General features: G+C 34.4%; 3 protein-coding genes, 1 non-coding gene and 1 pseudogene across 5 annotated transcripts; all 5 read left to right on the top strand.

Annotated features, from left to right (window-relative positions):
- Positions 1–1,477: 1,477 nt before the first annotated feature.
- Positions 1,478–4,196, top strand: LOC108805841 (uncharacterized). Its single transcript, XM_018577804.2, has 14 exons — positions 1,478–1,662; positions 1,739–1,870; positions 1,973–2,043; positions 2,135–2,215; positions 2,310–2,441; positions 2,532–2,618; positions 2,712–2,765; positions 2,886–2,976; positions 3,075–3,145; positions 3,309–3,378; positions 3,468–3,520; positions 3,592–3,685; positions 3,759–3,856; positions 3,931–4,196. The coding sequence occupies exons 1-14, from the start codon at positions 1,584–1,586 to the stop codon at positions 4,072–4,074; spliced, it is 1,257 nt and encodes a 418-aa protein (XP_018433306.1). The 5' UTR covers positions 1,478–1,583; the 3' UTR covers positions 4,075–4,196.
- A 178-nt stretch (positions 4,197–4,374) lies between these two features.
- On the top strand, positions 4,375–5,671 carry LOC108807870 (protein tesmin/TSO1-like CXC 7; annotated as a pseudogene).
- A 2,799-nt stretch (positions 5,672–8,470) lies between these two features.
- LOC108805842 (uncharacterized) lies at positions 8,471–11,963 on the top strand. Of its 2 annotated transcripts, XM_057000401.1 has the most exons (15): positions 8,471–8,622; positions 8,724–8,855; positions 8,982–9,052; positions 9,376–9,456; positions 9,554–9,682; positions 9,762–9,848; positions 9,940–9,993; positions 10,218–10,308; positions 10,391–10,461; positions 10,612–10,681; positions 10,775–10,827; positions 10,911–11,004; positions 11,089–11,180; positions 11,271–11,421; positions 11,875–11,963. In XM_057000401.1, the coding sequence occupies exons 1-14, from the start codon at positions 8,544–8,546 to the stop codon at positions 11,376–11,378; spliced, it is 1,212 nt and encodes a 403-aa protein (XP_056856381.1). In that variant the 5' UTR covers positions 8,471–8,543; the 3' UTR covers positions 11,379–11,421; positions 11,875–11,963. The 2 variants fall into 2 exon arrangements, with proteins under 2 accessions (XP_056856381.1, XP_018433307.2); XM_018577805.2 differs by lacking the exon at positions 11,875–11,963 and having other exon boundaries at positions 11,271–11,558.
- Positions 11,964–12,026: 63 nt separating this feature from the next.
- On the top strand, positions 12,027–13,542 carry LOC130505794 (rhomboid-like protein 11, chloroplastic). Its single transcript, XM_057000402.1, has 7 exons — positions 12,027–12,265; positions 12,348–12,472; positions 12,544–12,629; positions 12,697–12,737; positions 12,823–12,989; positions 13,063–13,125; positions 13,214–13,542. Exons 1-7 carry the CDS (start codon positions 12,031–12,033, stop codon positions 13,397–13,399), a joined length of 903 nt encoding a protein of 300 aa, XP_056856382.1. The 5' UTR covers positions 12,027–12,030; the 3' UTR covers positions 13,400–13,542.
- Positions 13,543–14,222: 680 nt separating this feature from the next.
- On the top strand, positions 14,223–14,295 carry TRNAF-GAA (transfer RNA phenylalanine (anticodon GAA)). Its single transcript has one exon. It is a non-coding gene; the product is annotated as a tRNA-Phe (tRNA).
- The last annotated feature ends 557 nt before the right edge of the window (positions 14,296–14,852 follow it).

Raw genomic sequence — 14,852 nt, 5'->3', positions numbered from 1 at the left:
TCAAAATATTAGATATATTACACGATAACTAAAATATATATAAAAATTACCAAAGTTTTAAATTGGATAAGATGAAAAAAATATTAGTTTATATAATTTCAAATGTCTAAAAATATTTCAAAAAATTATTTTAGTCTAGACGTTAATGTATCCTTTAAAAGGGTACCACGACATGGATTTGAGTCTTGTAATGAACATATATATCAAAACGACGTCGTTTTATTTTATTAACAATTGACTAATTTTTGTTAGAGTCAATGTAGATTTAAGCACATTCTAAAAAATTCAGGTAATTTTTTTTATTATAATTGAATTCAGGTCGTGTTTGGCACCGACCATATGTTCGGGTCGTATTTAGCACCACCGAAATTGTTTGGGTCGAAATATGCACTTTTTCATGTATATCAAAACGACGACGTCGTTTTATCTTGCTAACGGTTGACTAACTTCTGTTATAGTCAATGTAGATTTAGGCACGTTTTAAGAAGTTCGGGTAGGTTTTTTGAGTTTTAATTAAGTTCAGGTCGTATTTGGCACCGACTATTTGTTCGGGTCGTATTTGATCGAAATTGTTCGGGTCGGAATAGGCAATTTTCCCATAAATGTGGCTTTCACCCAGCTCGAAAACACCTCAAAAATTTTATGTGGTTTGTGTAGGTTTTATAAAAGAGTGGTTGAGAACACTCTTTTACGTTCGGTATGAGCAACATATGCCATGTTTTGGAGGTTTATGCTTTTTTTTTCTCTCACAACATACACTAGTCACAAAAATCTGATCGTCTTATAAAACAATGGACATGCACCAGTAGAAACAGTAATATAATCATTTTGTCATTTCTATATAAAAGCAGAAATGTTGTCCAAAAAAAAATATATATATATAAGCAGAAATAGATTTTTTTTTTTTAAAAGACAGAAATAGATTTGTTTTGAAAAAAAGACAGAAATGATGAAAAAAAGAAGAAGAAAAAAGCAGAAATATACTTTTTATTTTCTTTTTACAAGGAAAAAGAGAATTAAATAAAAAAGATATGATATATCATATAGGGATTCTTTATGTCGACAAATTTATCCTACTAACATTATCATAGAGAATAATAAAAAATGTATTGGGGGTAAAGTACGGGCTATATATCTAGAAAAAAATATAAATTAAAAATGTTTTTGGAATTATGGATATAAACATTTTCTATATTTTGAAACATATAAACATCATTAGTTATTTTGTTATTTAAAAATTAAACATTATCAATTATTTACGTAACCAATACAAACAAATGTAGAGTATAAATATTTTTAAGATATAAGAAGAGTAAATTTTATATTAAAATTGAAAATATCATCTAATTTAATATACTCTTGAAAGGTTAAATAAATAAAAAGAAGAAAGATGATTTATCAAGATAAAATAAAGTGGCTTAAAAAACAAAACGTTGACTAAAACACGTAGATAATAAACCACAACCAACAACAATAAGCAGCACTTAAGCAGGTAGCAAATTGTTCGGCAGTCGGCACTTAACATCTAACATAATAAAAACAGAACATCCAAATCTGTTTCCTCGGAACGATCACCGGACTACATGGAAACGTTGACTAACGATACCATTGAGCTCAGATCGGAGTTTCTCCACGTTCTTCCATGTCAACGATTATCCAAAGGTTTCCTGACAGAAAAGTTTCAAAGTCTTCAATGTAATATTTCTCATTACTCATCTGAAGATTTTGATTCTTGCAGTTCTTGTAAAGAACTCTATATTGTTTCTTATTGTTTCCAATCTCCTAATCACCGGAGCTATGGAAACGCACGAAGCCGTTGACTTTCGATCTGAGTTTCTCCGTGTTCTTCTTAGTCGACGATTAGGCCAAGGTTCATTTAGTCATTTTGTTACTAAGAAACCTTGTTAAATTATTATCTTCCTTAATTAACTTCCAAAACTTTATTAAATGTTTGGGAACCGTATGCATCCAGTTCCATTGCTAGCTGAGTGTTCGAAGCCAGTTGAAGATCCTGTATTTCAAAGTGCAGTTCCATCTACAGCAGTGAGATATTATTACTATTACTGAATCTTTTTTTTCCTGCATATATATTTATAAAAAATGGAAAAATTCGTTATTTTCATTACCAAACCAGGCACTAGAGTCTTGTCCAAAGGAACATATTGATAACTTGAAAGATATGCTTAAAGAGGAAAACATTCATTTGCACACTGAGGTAATTTATTCATCACACTCCTCTCTCTTGTCTTTCTAACTAGTTTCTGATAAATATTTATGTCCTAAGGTGTTGTTTATGTAATGGGGATAAGGCTGGAGAGCAAGGAAGATTGCCTTTGCTTATTTTAAGCCTAAAGGAGAAGAAGAGTGAAGACAGAAGACCAGCTGTTGTGTTTATGCATGGCACAAACGCAAACAAAGAATGGCTAAGGCCATGGCTTGAAGTAAAAAAAACAAAAACATGTTAGCTTGTACTTTTTTGGTTTCTTATATATCGAAAGTTGAAACAGCTTGTTTGATTTGTATCTTTTAAGGCATTTGCTTCAAGAGGATATGTAGCCATTGGTTTAGACTCTCGCTACCATGGGGAACGAGCTAACAGCAAAACCGCATATGGAGATGTAAACCATTGTTTATGAATCAATCATCTATTGATCTTTCTGTAGACTTTTTAGTTCTGACATGGTGGGTTTTGGTGTAAATTTCAATTGCAGGCTCTTATATCATCTTGGAAAAATGGAAACACAATGCCTTTTATCTTTGATACTGTAAAAACATTACTTCAGTATAGTTTCATTTTTTTTTTCTCTTTGGCTTCACTTTAGAATGTAAGACCTAATTAATTATGATGTATCGATTGATGTTGATATTGATGTTATGATTTTAAGGTCTGGGATTTGATCAAACTAGCTGAATATCTTACTCAGAGGGAAGATATAGACCCACAAAGGATAGGAATCACCGGTATTTCGTTAGGAGGTCAGTCATAGAACAAAATTGACTACTAGGATTTGTAGTTTTTTTCTTGGTATTATTAATACATTACCAAACTCTGCTCATTGTGAAATCAAACACAGGGATGCATGCTTGGTTTGCTGCTGCTGTTGACACCCGCTATTCAGTAGCTGCTCCTTTGATCGGTGTTCAGGTGCCAAGTTATCCTTTAGCTGATCGTGTTTCTTTCCTCTTAACCATATACCAATAAGAAACACCGCAACTATATATATGTGGACTATATTGATCTGTATGAGAATGGTTTTCTACTTGAGAAAGACTCTTTAAGTTTATAAAATGTTTTGTATGTTGGTCAGGGATTCAGATGGGCAATAGACAATGATGCCTGGCAAGCAAGAGTAGACAGTATAAAACCTTTATTTGAAGGTCACACTATCAATAACACACAAATATGAACTAAAATTATTGAAGTATATGAGGATTCTAATCCATTTGATAATCTTTTATACTTTCAGAAGCAAGGATTGATATGGGAAAGAGTGAAATCGACAAAGAAGTGGTCGAGAAGGTAAGAAGCATGACATGACAGTGGCTACAACTTTGGATTGCCACTCAAATGATTGGTATATAATGAAACAGGTGTGGGACAGAATAGCTCCTGGCCTAGCCACTCAGTTTGATGCACCCTACTCGGTACCAGTGATTGCTCCACGCCCTCTTTACCTCCTTAACGGTGAGCACAGTCTAATCTCATTATCTACCAGCACACAAAGAAAAAAAACAAATATATAGGATTTCATTTGCAGGCGCTGAGGATCCTCGCTGTCCTCTTGGTGGACTAGTTGTTCCGGTGAAGAGAGCTAAGAAGGCGTATAAGAAAACTGCATCTCCTGGAAACTTCAAGGTACATAACTTATATAACCATATAGTTCTAATGCAAACTAGACACAATGATCTGAAAAGTCTTTTGTTGTTTAGTTCGTAGCAGAAGATGGAGTTGGACACACAGTGACGAGTTTCATGATCAAAGAGTCATCAGACTGGTTTGACAAGTTCCTTAAACAAGGAAACATGACTTCTTATCAAAATTGGGGCACAAGACCACATGTTACAGCAAAATAAAGTTGTAAGCTAGTAAATGCATGTTCATCTCAAAACATTGGTTCCAAGTATATGTATGGTTTTTTTTTTTTTTTTTGAACACCTAGTATATGTATGGTTAAATAAAGGAAATCTAACCGAAATCACATTGGATCCAAAATTTTCTGAAAATTATATTATATGAAGCAACGAACCAAAAATCGAAAAGAAATCAAACCAAATTTCATAAACAACCGAACATATCATAAATTTCTAGAAACAAAAAGGAAATTAACCAAATCAAACCGAATAAAAAAATTGAAATTCCCAGAGCTAATCGGAATGTTTTCAGGTCGCAATGAAGATGTGACCCGACCCAACTTCCACTTAACCGGACCGGTTTGTCTGATCTAACCAGACAAGATTTCTTGCTTGTAAACAGAGGCGTTGCAAATGTAAAGCTTAAAGATGCTTGAAGCTGTAAGTAGTCAATTTCTCCATGTGATTTTGTGGTGGTGATGAGACGCTCTCAATGCCTAGTGACTTGTATAGGTACTGTGGATGCTTTGCGTCGGGATCGTATTGCAATGGTTGCAACTGTTTGAACTGTCACAACACTTTGGAGAAGGAGACCGAAAGACAAGAAGCCATCAAGGCGATCTTGGAGCGTAAGCGTAATCCAGATGCTTTCAAGCCCAAGATTGCTGGTAGTCCTCATGGAACGAATGATTTGCAGGTCTCATCTTGTTACTTTATCTTTAAACTTGGCTACAGTTAGTTAGTTAGGAGATGAACACCAAAACACAGTTGATTATGCATTTGAAAGGAATCAATACGATAAGACTTGAAGATTTGTTTCAGTCTCTATAAACTGGTTTAGCCTTTAAGCCTAAGAAAGAAAGTGTCAAGAAACGAGACGACTTTCATATCATGCCGTTAGATATAGGGGGAGATGATATCTTTGTTTAGAATTCCTATTATGGGTGTTTCAGACGCAAAATGTGAAACAGACACAAGGAGGAAAAATGAGAAAGTCTCTTCTCTTGATCCAGCTCAGAGAGATGCTAATGAGAATGAGATCAATGACTCTCCTGATTGTGTCATTGACGCTGTTAGAATGGACGAGAAACCTATTTCTCCAGCAACACGTGCGTTGATGTGTGATGAAGAACATGTGAACATATCAGAGAAAGAGACATCGGCGAGAATGAGAACAACCCAAGATAAAGAAGTCAGAGACACAAGCTCGGAGGTTTACTTAGAACAAGAAAAGCAGATCTTTGTCATGCTACGGAGGTTTACTTCAGCTGATTTTTTTCCTTGAGAGATCATATCCTTTGTGCAGAAATTAAGAGGTAGGAGATGTGCTAATTAAACATCCAAAAGGCCAACACAGATCCGAGTAGAAAGGAACCTGAAGATAAAGAACAAAACAATCAAGACACAAGTTTGGGTGCTTAGGTAACTCCTGTGACAAAACTTTAGCATCTAACTCTTTTTTTTTTTTGTAACATATGATCATGTGACATTGTTCAAAAACTTGTATAGGAAGATCAGCTAGTTCCTTCTGGTGAAATACAACTCTTTTCTTTTAATTAGCTACTGATTAGTAAGAAATTCAGTTTATTTGATTTTGTCATACAATACAATACATGAGCCTTCTTCCATAAAGCCCGCACGAAAACATATTAATATCAGACATTATATGTGGTTTACGTGTAGGTTTTATGAAAGAGATCTCTGAAAACCTTAGACATTTTATGTGGTTTACGTGTAGGTTTTATGAAAGAGGTCTATGAAAACCTTAGACATTTTATGTTGTTTGCGTGTAGGTTTTCTGCATTTTTTCATCTCACCTGTCTAATACAACAATGTAAAAATAGTAATGTGATCATTTTTTTCATCCTCTATGAAAGCAGAAAGAGACTTTCTTCATAGGAAGAAAGAAACAAAAACAAAAAAAAAGATAGATATGATTATATGATTCCTTATGTCGACAATTTTACACTACTAACATTATAACGAGAATCATAAAATGTATTGGGGGTTAATTACGGATTATATATCTCAAAAAATAGAGTGCATTACAAAATAGGACACTTTGTTCTCTTTTTTAACATTATAAGACACTTGTTGCTTGGCAAACACTTTTTTGATATGCTGTTTTATTTTGTGACCATAATGTCCCTCGTGTGGATCTGAGATAGAGAGAGAGTGTACTCATATATTTTAATTATTATGAGTTTGTCCAATTATTTCTCTGTTTATTTGTTTTATGAAAATTGAGAATATATAAACAAATAAATTCGATACTATATTTTCTAATTTTTGATTCTCTACATTTTAACATCCATTTTCATAAATATATTTGTAAAAATTTACATTTATATGTATGGATGTGAAAGTTATGGACAGACTAGTTATGGACGAAAAATAAAGATATGGTCCAAGAGTAACAAATTCATATTTATTTTTACTATGAGTTTTTTTCCTTGTTTCTTTATTTATTTGTTTTATGAAAATTGAAAATATATAAAAAAAAAAATTAGTTACGATATTTTATAATTTTTTATCCTCTATATTTTAACATCCATTTTCATATTAATATATTGTATAGTTTTACATTTATATGTATGGATGTGAAAGTCGTGAACAAATTAGCTATGGATGACAAAAGTGTAAAAGAGATAAATTGTGGACATGATAGTTGTAGACAAACAAGTTTGTAGATAGCTACATGATATAAAAAAAATTGAACTTTCTTGATTGATGAATCTGAATCTCATAGGAGGGGAGACTCTACTTAGTTTCGCCATACAGTCTCATCTCCACCCTTTGATTACATATGGACGTTTGTTGTGTGGACGGGTGATGTGGGTGATGCGTGGACGGGGGATGTATGGACGGGATATATGTGGACGGCGATGTGTGGACGGATGATGTGTGGCCAGGCGATGTGTGGACGGATGATGTGTGGCCAGGCGATGTGTGGACGGGTCATGTGTGAGCAGGTGATGTCAAATCACCAGAAAAGATCGAAGCTTTCAAGTTCCTACCAATGGTAATCTCTCTCAAACCAACAATACTGACCACCACCTCTGCTTCATCTCGCTCTCTATCAACTCCACGTGAAACGACCGTACTCAATGTCGCTTCATCTCTCCAACAAACACAACATATCCTCTCCATTGACCGACTCGATATTCACTCACCACCACCAGGCCCGAGTTCGAATCCACAATCCATCATGTTTCTCCACAACTCATCATCTCCATTATCTCTACGACTTCACTCCCGAGACAATCTCGTTGCATCACAACATCTCGAGTCGTCGGAACCATCTCTACTTTCGTCGCATCACAACATCAAATAAGCTTATCTGTACATATAACATCAAATCAGCTTCGTCTGTACACATATGAGATGGAAATATAAAGGAAAGACCGTTTTGATTTCAAAAATTGAATCAGAGAAAAATCACCAGAATCAAATTGATGAATGTTTAGGGTTTCGAAATCGAATCAAAACTAATAAAGGTGGGAGTTTCGAAAATCGAATGAAAGAATGTAGAGGATTTCGGAAGTCGAATCAAATCTAAGAAATTTGGGGGTTCGAAATTTCAGATCTAACCAAATTGAGTTTTTAGAAAAACAAATCAAACAAGATACTACACAAAACTGACCTTGCATGTAGGGATTTTTTGATCTAAGGGCTCTCTGTTTCGTCATGCTGGTCGACTGAAGAAAGTGTGGCTGCAGATTTGGGGTTTTTCGAGAGAGATCGAGAGAGAGAGAGAGAAAGAGAGAGATACTCTAAGGTTTCGTAGCCTTTAAAAGAAAAAAGAAAAAAGAAAAAAGAAAAAAGAAAAAAAATATTTTAAGCGATGAATTGGAAAAGATAATATAAACTCATTCAATTACGATATGTGTGGTTAAGGGACAGGAATGTCATTCCGACATGACAAAGTATGTCTCAAGTAGGAAGTGCCTTATAATGTAATTCCAAAGTCAGAAAGTGTCTCCACGCGTAAAAAAATCCAAAAAATAATACTAATAAACATTAAAATGACTTTTCTATATAAAAAATTAAGCATATACTTTAATAAAATGTTTATATAATAAACCATCATTGATAGTGTAATTATTAATTTTTAAAACTAAAAAGTTGTTAATTATTTATGTAAACATATTTTAGCCACAAAAAAAAAGGTAAATAGATTTTAAGTATAAAAGTTAGTAAAATTTATATTTAAATAAGTATTATCTAATTTAATATATTTTGAGATGTTAAATGATTGAAAAATGGAAGGAATATGATATATCAAGATAATAAAATAAAGTGGCTCTCCTCACAAAAACAAAACGTTGACTAAAAACACGTATAGATAAACCACAACCAGAAGTAAGCACTTGAGCAGGTAGCAAATTTTCCGGCACTGAACATGCATCCCAGCCACATGCACTAATATTATAAATCGGAACATCCGAATCTGTTTCCTATCACCGAACAACATGGAAATGTTGACTAACGAAACCAACGAGCTCAGATCGGAGTTTCTCCACGTCCTTCCATGTCAAAGATCAGCCAAAGGTTTCTTTGATGAAAATGGGGCCCGATGAACATTTCATTATCTTCTCTTTAATATTTGTTCATTTCTCATTACTCATCTCTGTAGATTTTATTTCTTGCAGTTCTTGTAAAGAACTGTATACTGTTTCTTCTTGCTTCCAATCTCCTAATCACTGGAGCTATGGAAACTCACGAAGCCGTTCACTTTCGAACTAAGTTTCTCCATGTTCTTCTTAGTCGACGATCAGCCCCTGGTTTGTTTTAATGATCTTATTATTAATATATAAACCTTCTTTTATATTCTCTTCATAATTAATTACAGAGTTAAATGATTATCTTGCTTAATGAACTGTTATTATAATCCAAATCTTGGTTAACAGTTCCACTGGTAGCTGAGCGTTCGAAGCCAGTGGCAAATCCTATATTTCAAAGTGATGTTCCATCTACAGCTGTGAGTTATTATTAATATTGATAACTTCTCTACATTATACTCTCTCTGTTTTTTAAAGATGTATGTTTTGGAGTTTTCACACATATTAAGAAAACACATTAATCATGCATTGTTTTTAGAAATTATCAAATTTCAAGGCATTTTAACCAATAGTTTTTCAATAAATTCAATTAATTTTATTGAAATTTACAATTTTTATATAGAAAACATAAAAAATATATCTTTTTGAAACAAATATTTTTTCCAGAACATGCATCTTTTAAAAACGGAGGGAGTATAAATATACAAAAGGAAAAAAATCATTATTTTCATTACCAAATTAGGCAACAGAGTCTTCCCCAAAGGAACACATGGATAACTTAAAAGATATGCTTAATGAGGAAAACATTCATTTGCACACTGAGGTAATTTATTTTATTAACACTTCTCTCTTGTCTTTCTAGCAAGTTTCTGATCATTTATTTTGTATGTACTAAGATGTTGTTTATGTAATGTAATAAGGCTGGAGAGCAAGGAAGATTGCCTTTGCTTATTTTAAGCTTGAAGGACAAGAGTGTAGAAAAAAGACCAGCTGTTGTGTTTATGCATGGCTCAGGCACGAACAAAGAATGGTTAAGGCCATTTCTTGAAGTAAAAACAAAAACATCTTAACTTGTTTGCTTTCTTCTATATTGAAACTTGAAAGAACGTCTTTCCTTTGCTTTGTAAGGCATATGCTTCACGGGGATATGTAGCCATTGGTTTGGACTCTCGTTACCACGGGGAACGAGCTGACTCCAAAACTGCCTATCAAGATGTAAAGTCATAATTGTTTATGAATCAATCATCTATCGATCTTTCTGTAGACTTTTGAGCTCTGACATTTTTGGTGTAAATTTCAATTGCAGGCTCTTATATCATCTTGGAAAAATGGAAACACAATGCCTTTTATCTTTGATACTGTAAAAACATCACTTCCACTTAGCTCCATTTTTTTAGTTTCACTTTATAACTATTGGTCCATCTCCAAATTCTAAAAACCAATATACTTAAGTATATGGTCCTAAATTGTAAAAGTAATTGTTAAAATTACACAAAAATGTTAATAGCTTCTTAAATCCTGGGACCGGCCCTGGTAAGACATTATTATCACATCTACTATCGTTGATAATTTTGTTTTTTTCAGGTCTGGGATTTGATCAAACTAGCTGAATATCTTACTCAAAGGAAAGATATAGACCCACAAAGGATAGGAATCGCTGGTATTTCTCTAGGAGGTCAGTCACAAAACAAATTTGAGTACCAGGATTTTGTAGCTATTGGTATTAAAACCTCTGATCATTTTGAAATCAAACACAGGGATGCAAGCCTGGTTTGCTGCTGCAGCTGACACCCGCTATTCAGTAGCTGTTCCTTTGATCGGTGTTCAGGTTCCAACTTATCCTTAGCTGATCTTTTGTTTCTATTAACCAAATACCGATAAGCAGCTCCACAACTACTTGGACTAAACTGATTTGTATGAGAATGGTTTCCTACTTGAGAAGACTCTTTAAGTTAATAAAGCTTTGTGTGTTGGTCAGGGATTCAGATGGGCAATAGACAATGATGCCTGGCAAGGAAGAGTCGACAGTTTAAAACCTTTATTTGAAAGTCAGACTTTTAGTAAACATAGATATGAATTAATAAGATTATTAAGTACAAGAATTCTTCTAAATCCACTGATTTTTTCTTTTATGTTTTTAGAAGCAAGGATTGATATGGGAAAGAGTGAAATTGACAAAGAAGTGGTCAAGAAGGTAAGCAGCATGGCAGGGACTACAAGTTCAGATTACAACTCAAAAATGATTATTTTGTAACTGTATATATTAAAATGAAACAGGTGTGGGACAGAATAGCTCCTGGACTAGCATCTCAGTTTGATGCACCTTACTCGGTACCAGTGATTGCTCCACGCCCTCTTTACCTCCTTAACGGTGAGCACAGTGTACTCTATGTATGGCTCATTATCTACTAATTTACAAAGAAAAAAAAACAAATACTTAGAATATCATTTGCAGGCGCTGAGGATCCTCGCTGTCCTCTTGGTGGACTAGTTGTTCCGGTGAAGAGAGCTAAGAAGGCTTATAAGAAAACTCCTGGAAAATTCAGGGTACATCACTGGTCTAATCTTTAATTATAGTTGTAATGCAACCAGATACAATGATCTGAAAGTCTTTTGGTGTTTGGTTTGAGAGAGCAGTTCGTAGCAGAAGCTGGAGTTGGGCACACAGTGACGAGTTTCATGATCAAAGAGGCATCAGATTGGTTTGACAAGTTTCTTAAACAAAGAAACATGACTTCTCATTAAAACTATAAGGCACATGACCATATGTCACAGCAATAAACAAAATGTAAGCTAATAAATGCATGTTCATAAAGACATCTCAAAACTTTGGTTTCAAAGCATATGTATGAATGGTTAAATATAAACATGAAAAGCACATCAGTTTAGTAGAGAGCTGATGGTTAGCACAGACAATATCTTTCATTCCATCTTTGATACGGTCCATATCGTTTATTACACATTCAAGCTTCAGAATGTAAACAAAAAAAAACAATTGATGTAGAAATCAATTATCTTCCCATCAGAACCAACTGAATGAGTCTTGTAACTGTATGTTAACAATGTTGTCCCGTAGTTAAATTAGTAGATATCAAAGAACAAAAAGGTTGTATGTTAACCGAACCGAAAACAAACCAAATTTCATAAATAACCGACGAAAAACTGAAAACCAAATTAATCGAATCAAACCGAACCAAAAAACGAAATACACTGTATCCAGGGCTAATTGGAATGTTTCCAGGTCGGAATACAGGTGTGACCCGACCCAACTTCCACTTAACCGGACCGGTTTGTCTGATCGAACCAGAAAAAGATTTCTTGCTTGTCCTCTTTGTTCGTTCATACTTCATAGGAAGGTTTGGTTTCTTGTCTGAGTACAATACAAACGAGCTCGCAAATGTCGCAGCTTCACCTTCACCGTCTCTCCCTCCCACAATCTTCCACTCGTTTCACAACCCCGCCTTCACCTCCCTCCCATCTCCGCCGCGCACCTCCGTCGCCGATACCACTTACCAACAACATCAAAAGCTTCACACTTTCCTCAACCTCCGAGCTCAATTCATCAAAAGCCTCAACCTTTCGCCCACCCACCTTCTCAAAATCTCCTATCGCTTGCAGGTTCAGCCAATCCGGTGAGCTTTTCAATCCCAAAAAAGAGTAGAAAAGTTTCAACCTTTGAGTTTTGGGTTCTTTTTTTTTAATATTATTGTTCAGACATAACGCCACAGCTTGAGCTTAGTAAAGGAGGAGATAAACAGAAACCACAAAAGAGAGCCAATGGCATATTCTGGATCATACTCATCAATCTTGGCGTCTATGTAGCAGATCACTTCTTTCAGGTATTGTAGTTTTTGAAGATAATAATAGTTTATTAATAAGCAGTCTTTTAACATTCTTTTTATTCAATTAGGTTCGCAGCATCAAGTCTCTTTATCTCTATCACAACTTTCCAGCGTGGTACCAGTTTGTCACTGCAACGTTCTGTCATGCTAGCTGGTGAGAGGCCTCTCCATGCTTCATCTTTCATCTTAGTTTGTCTCTGGCTGATTGTTCTTGTTTCTAGGAACCATCTCTCCAGCAACCTTTTCTTCCTCTACATCTTTGGTGAGAGACTTCAAGATTGGACTCAATAGTTTATCTAATTTCATCTGTTAAACCATCTCTCTTTTTGTTCTTTGTGGTTTAACAGGAAAGCTCGTTGAAGAAGAGGAAGGGAGCTTTGGTTTGTGGCTGTCTTACTTGTTCACTGGTGTTGGAGCTAACCTGGTTTCTTGGTTAGTTTTGCCCAGAAATGCTGTTTCCGTTGGAGCCTCTGGAGCTGTTTTTGGGTTGTTTGCTATTAGCGTCCTTGTCAAGGTACTATATATCTCTCTCCTTGCTCCAGGTTCTTGTAAATAATCAACCAGCTGACATTTTCTATTGGTGGTAGATGTCTTGGGATTGGAGGAAGATCCTTGAAGTTCTTATATTGGGTCAGTTCGTTATTGAGAGGGTAAGAGTCTTTCTTTTCAACATGTAGCACAGTATGGTTACAACTGTTAATGGGATCGTAATGTTTTAGCTCATTTGATTCCTCTTAGGTAATGGAAGCAGCTCAGGCTTCAGCTGGAGTATCAGGAACTATATATGGTGGCTATTCTTTGCAGACTGTTAATCACATTGCGCATCTCTCTGGTGCTCTTGTCGGTGTTGTGTTGGTTTGGCTACTCAGCAAATTTCCCTCGGAAACTGTGGATCAAGAGGTTCAAAAGTCCTCCAAAAAGTGATGAAATATAATCAGTGTAACATTACTATCTCAGGTACATAGTAGCTGTCAGATGAAGTTATAAGACTGATGAAGTTACTTGTATAAACTGAAAGACAGGCTCTAGTACAAGTTTATGTTTATACCAATTCTTTTGCAGCAGAATTTATATGCAACGGATTTGTTCATCTTCTAAGCACATGAGAAAGTTTTTTCTACACCGTGTGTGAGTCTGACAGAAACTGTACAATAGATTTTATAAGATCATTCTGTTGTAATGTACACTTACTGAGTTCTCACAGTATCGACTACTCTGAGATTTCAACAGAACAAGAAAATATATTCTCTGCTTCAGCAAACCTAGTAAAAAAAAGTAGGCATGGACACGAATCGAAGAATCGAACCGAAAAATAAGATATGGTTCGGATTCTATTAATTACCTGAGTAGATCCTATATCTCTAAAACCCAAAAAAATAGTCAGAAACTAGACTGATATATATCTGAATTTCTATAATATAGTTTATATACATTTAAATATTAATAATATTTCCTTCATATTCTCACAAGCCTCAAACCATCTCTCACTCTCCCTTCTCTGCAGTACCCACCCTCCCACACGTTTGCTCCATTTGGTTAATCCATTCTCCTTCATAATCTCCTTCTCGATCATCTCCTTATCCACATGGCCAAGACGATCTATCTAGTGTTGTCTATGCTTCCTGTTACTATTATGTCTTGTATTTCCATTCTCAGCTTCACGTAAGATAGTATTTTTGAGTTTTAAACAAATGAGCACCACAATTCGCATTTTAATATCTAATACAGTACATATATATAACAACAAGCGGGGATAGCTCAGTTGGGAGAGCGTCAGACTGAAGATCTGAAGGTCGCGTGTTCGATCCACGCTCACCGCAATTTTATTTTTTATTTTTCTATTTCTTGTAATATGGAATAACGTGTAACAACCATATTGTTGAATTCGTATTGTCCTAGTCTGCTAAACGTAGAAACTAACCCACTCCATATTAATTTTAAGCTTTTAACTTTCATTTTAATCCATTAAAGATAAGACTGGTTTCTCATTACCATCCGCAAACATTGCTTTTGCGATTGGTAACGATTGACAATGTTTCAAATAATTATATAAATCACTATAAATTGTTTCAACTGTTCCAAAATTCTTAAAATTAAAAACGTTAGCCTTAGTAGTTGCGGACGGTTGCATGTGGATAAATAAATATAAAACTAAAATTTTAAAATATTTTAAATTTTAATAAAAATTAAAAATGGAAATATTATAAAGAAAAATATATATTTTTAAAAATATAATTTAAATTCACAAACAATATCATAATTTTTTATAAAAACTTTAAACTAGCTATTCATTATAATTTTTTAAAAAGTTAATATACATACATATACAAAGATATACACATATAAAATGAATCAAAATATTCTTTTAAATTTTTTT

This window comes from Raphanus sativus, unplaced genomic scaffold, assembly GCF_000801105.2.
Source record: "Raphanus sativus cultivar WK10039 unplaced genomic scaffold, ASM80110v3 Scaffold2587, whole genome shotgun sequence".
Taxonomy (NCBI): domain Eukaryota; kingdom Viridiplantae; phylum Streptophyta; class Magnoliopsida; order Brassicales; family Brassicaceae; genus Raphanus; species Raphanus sativus.
Note: the sequence above shows the minus strand (reverse complement) of the source record. Positions and strands in the feature narration are given on the sequence as shown.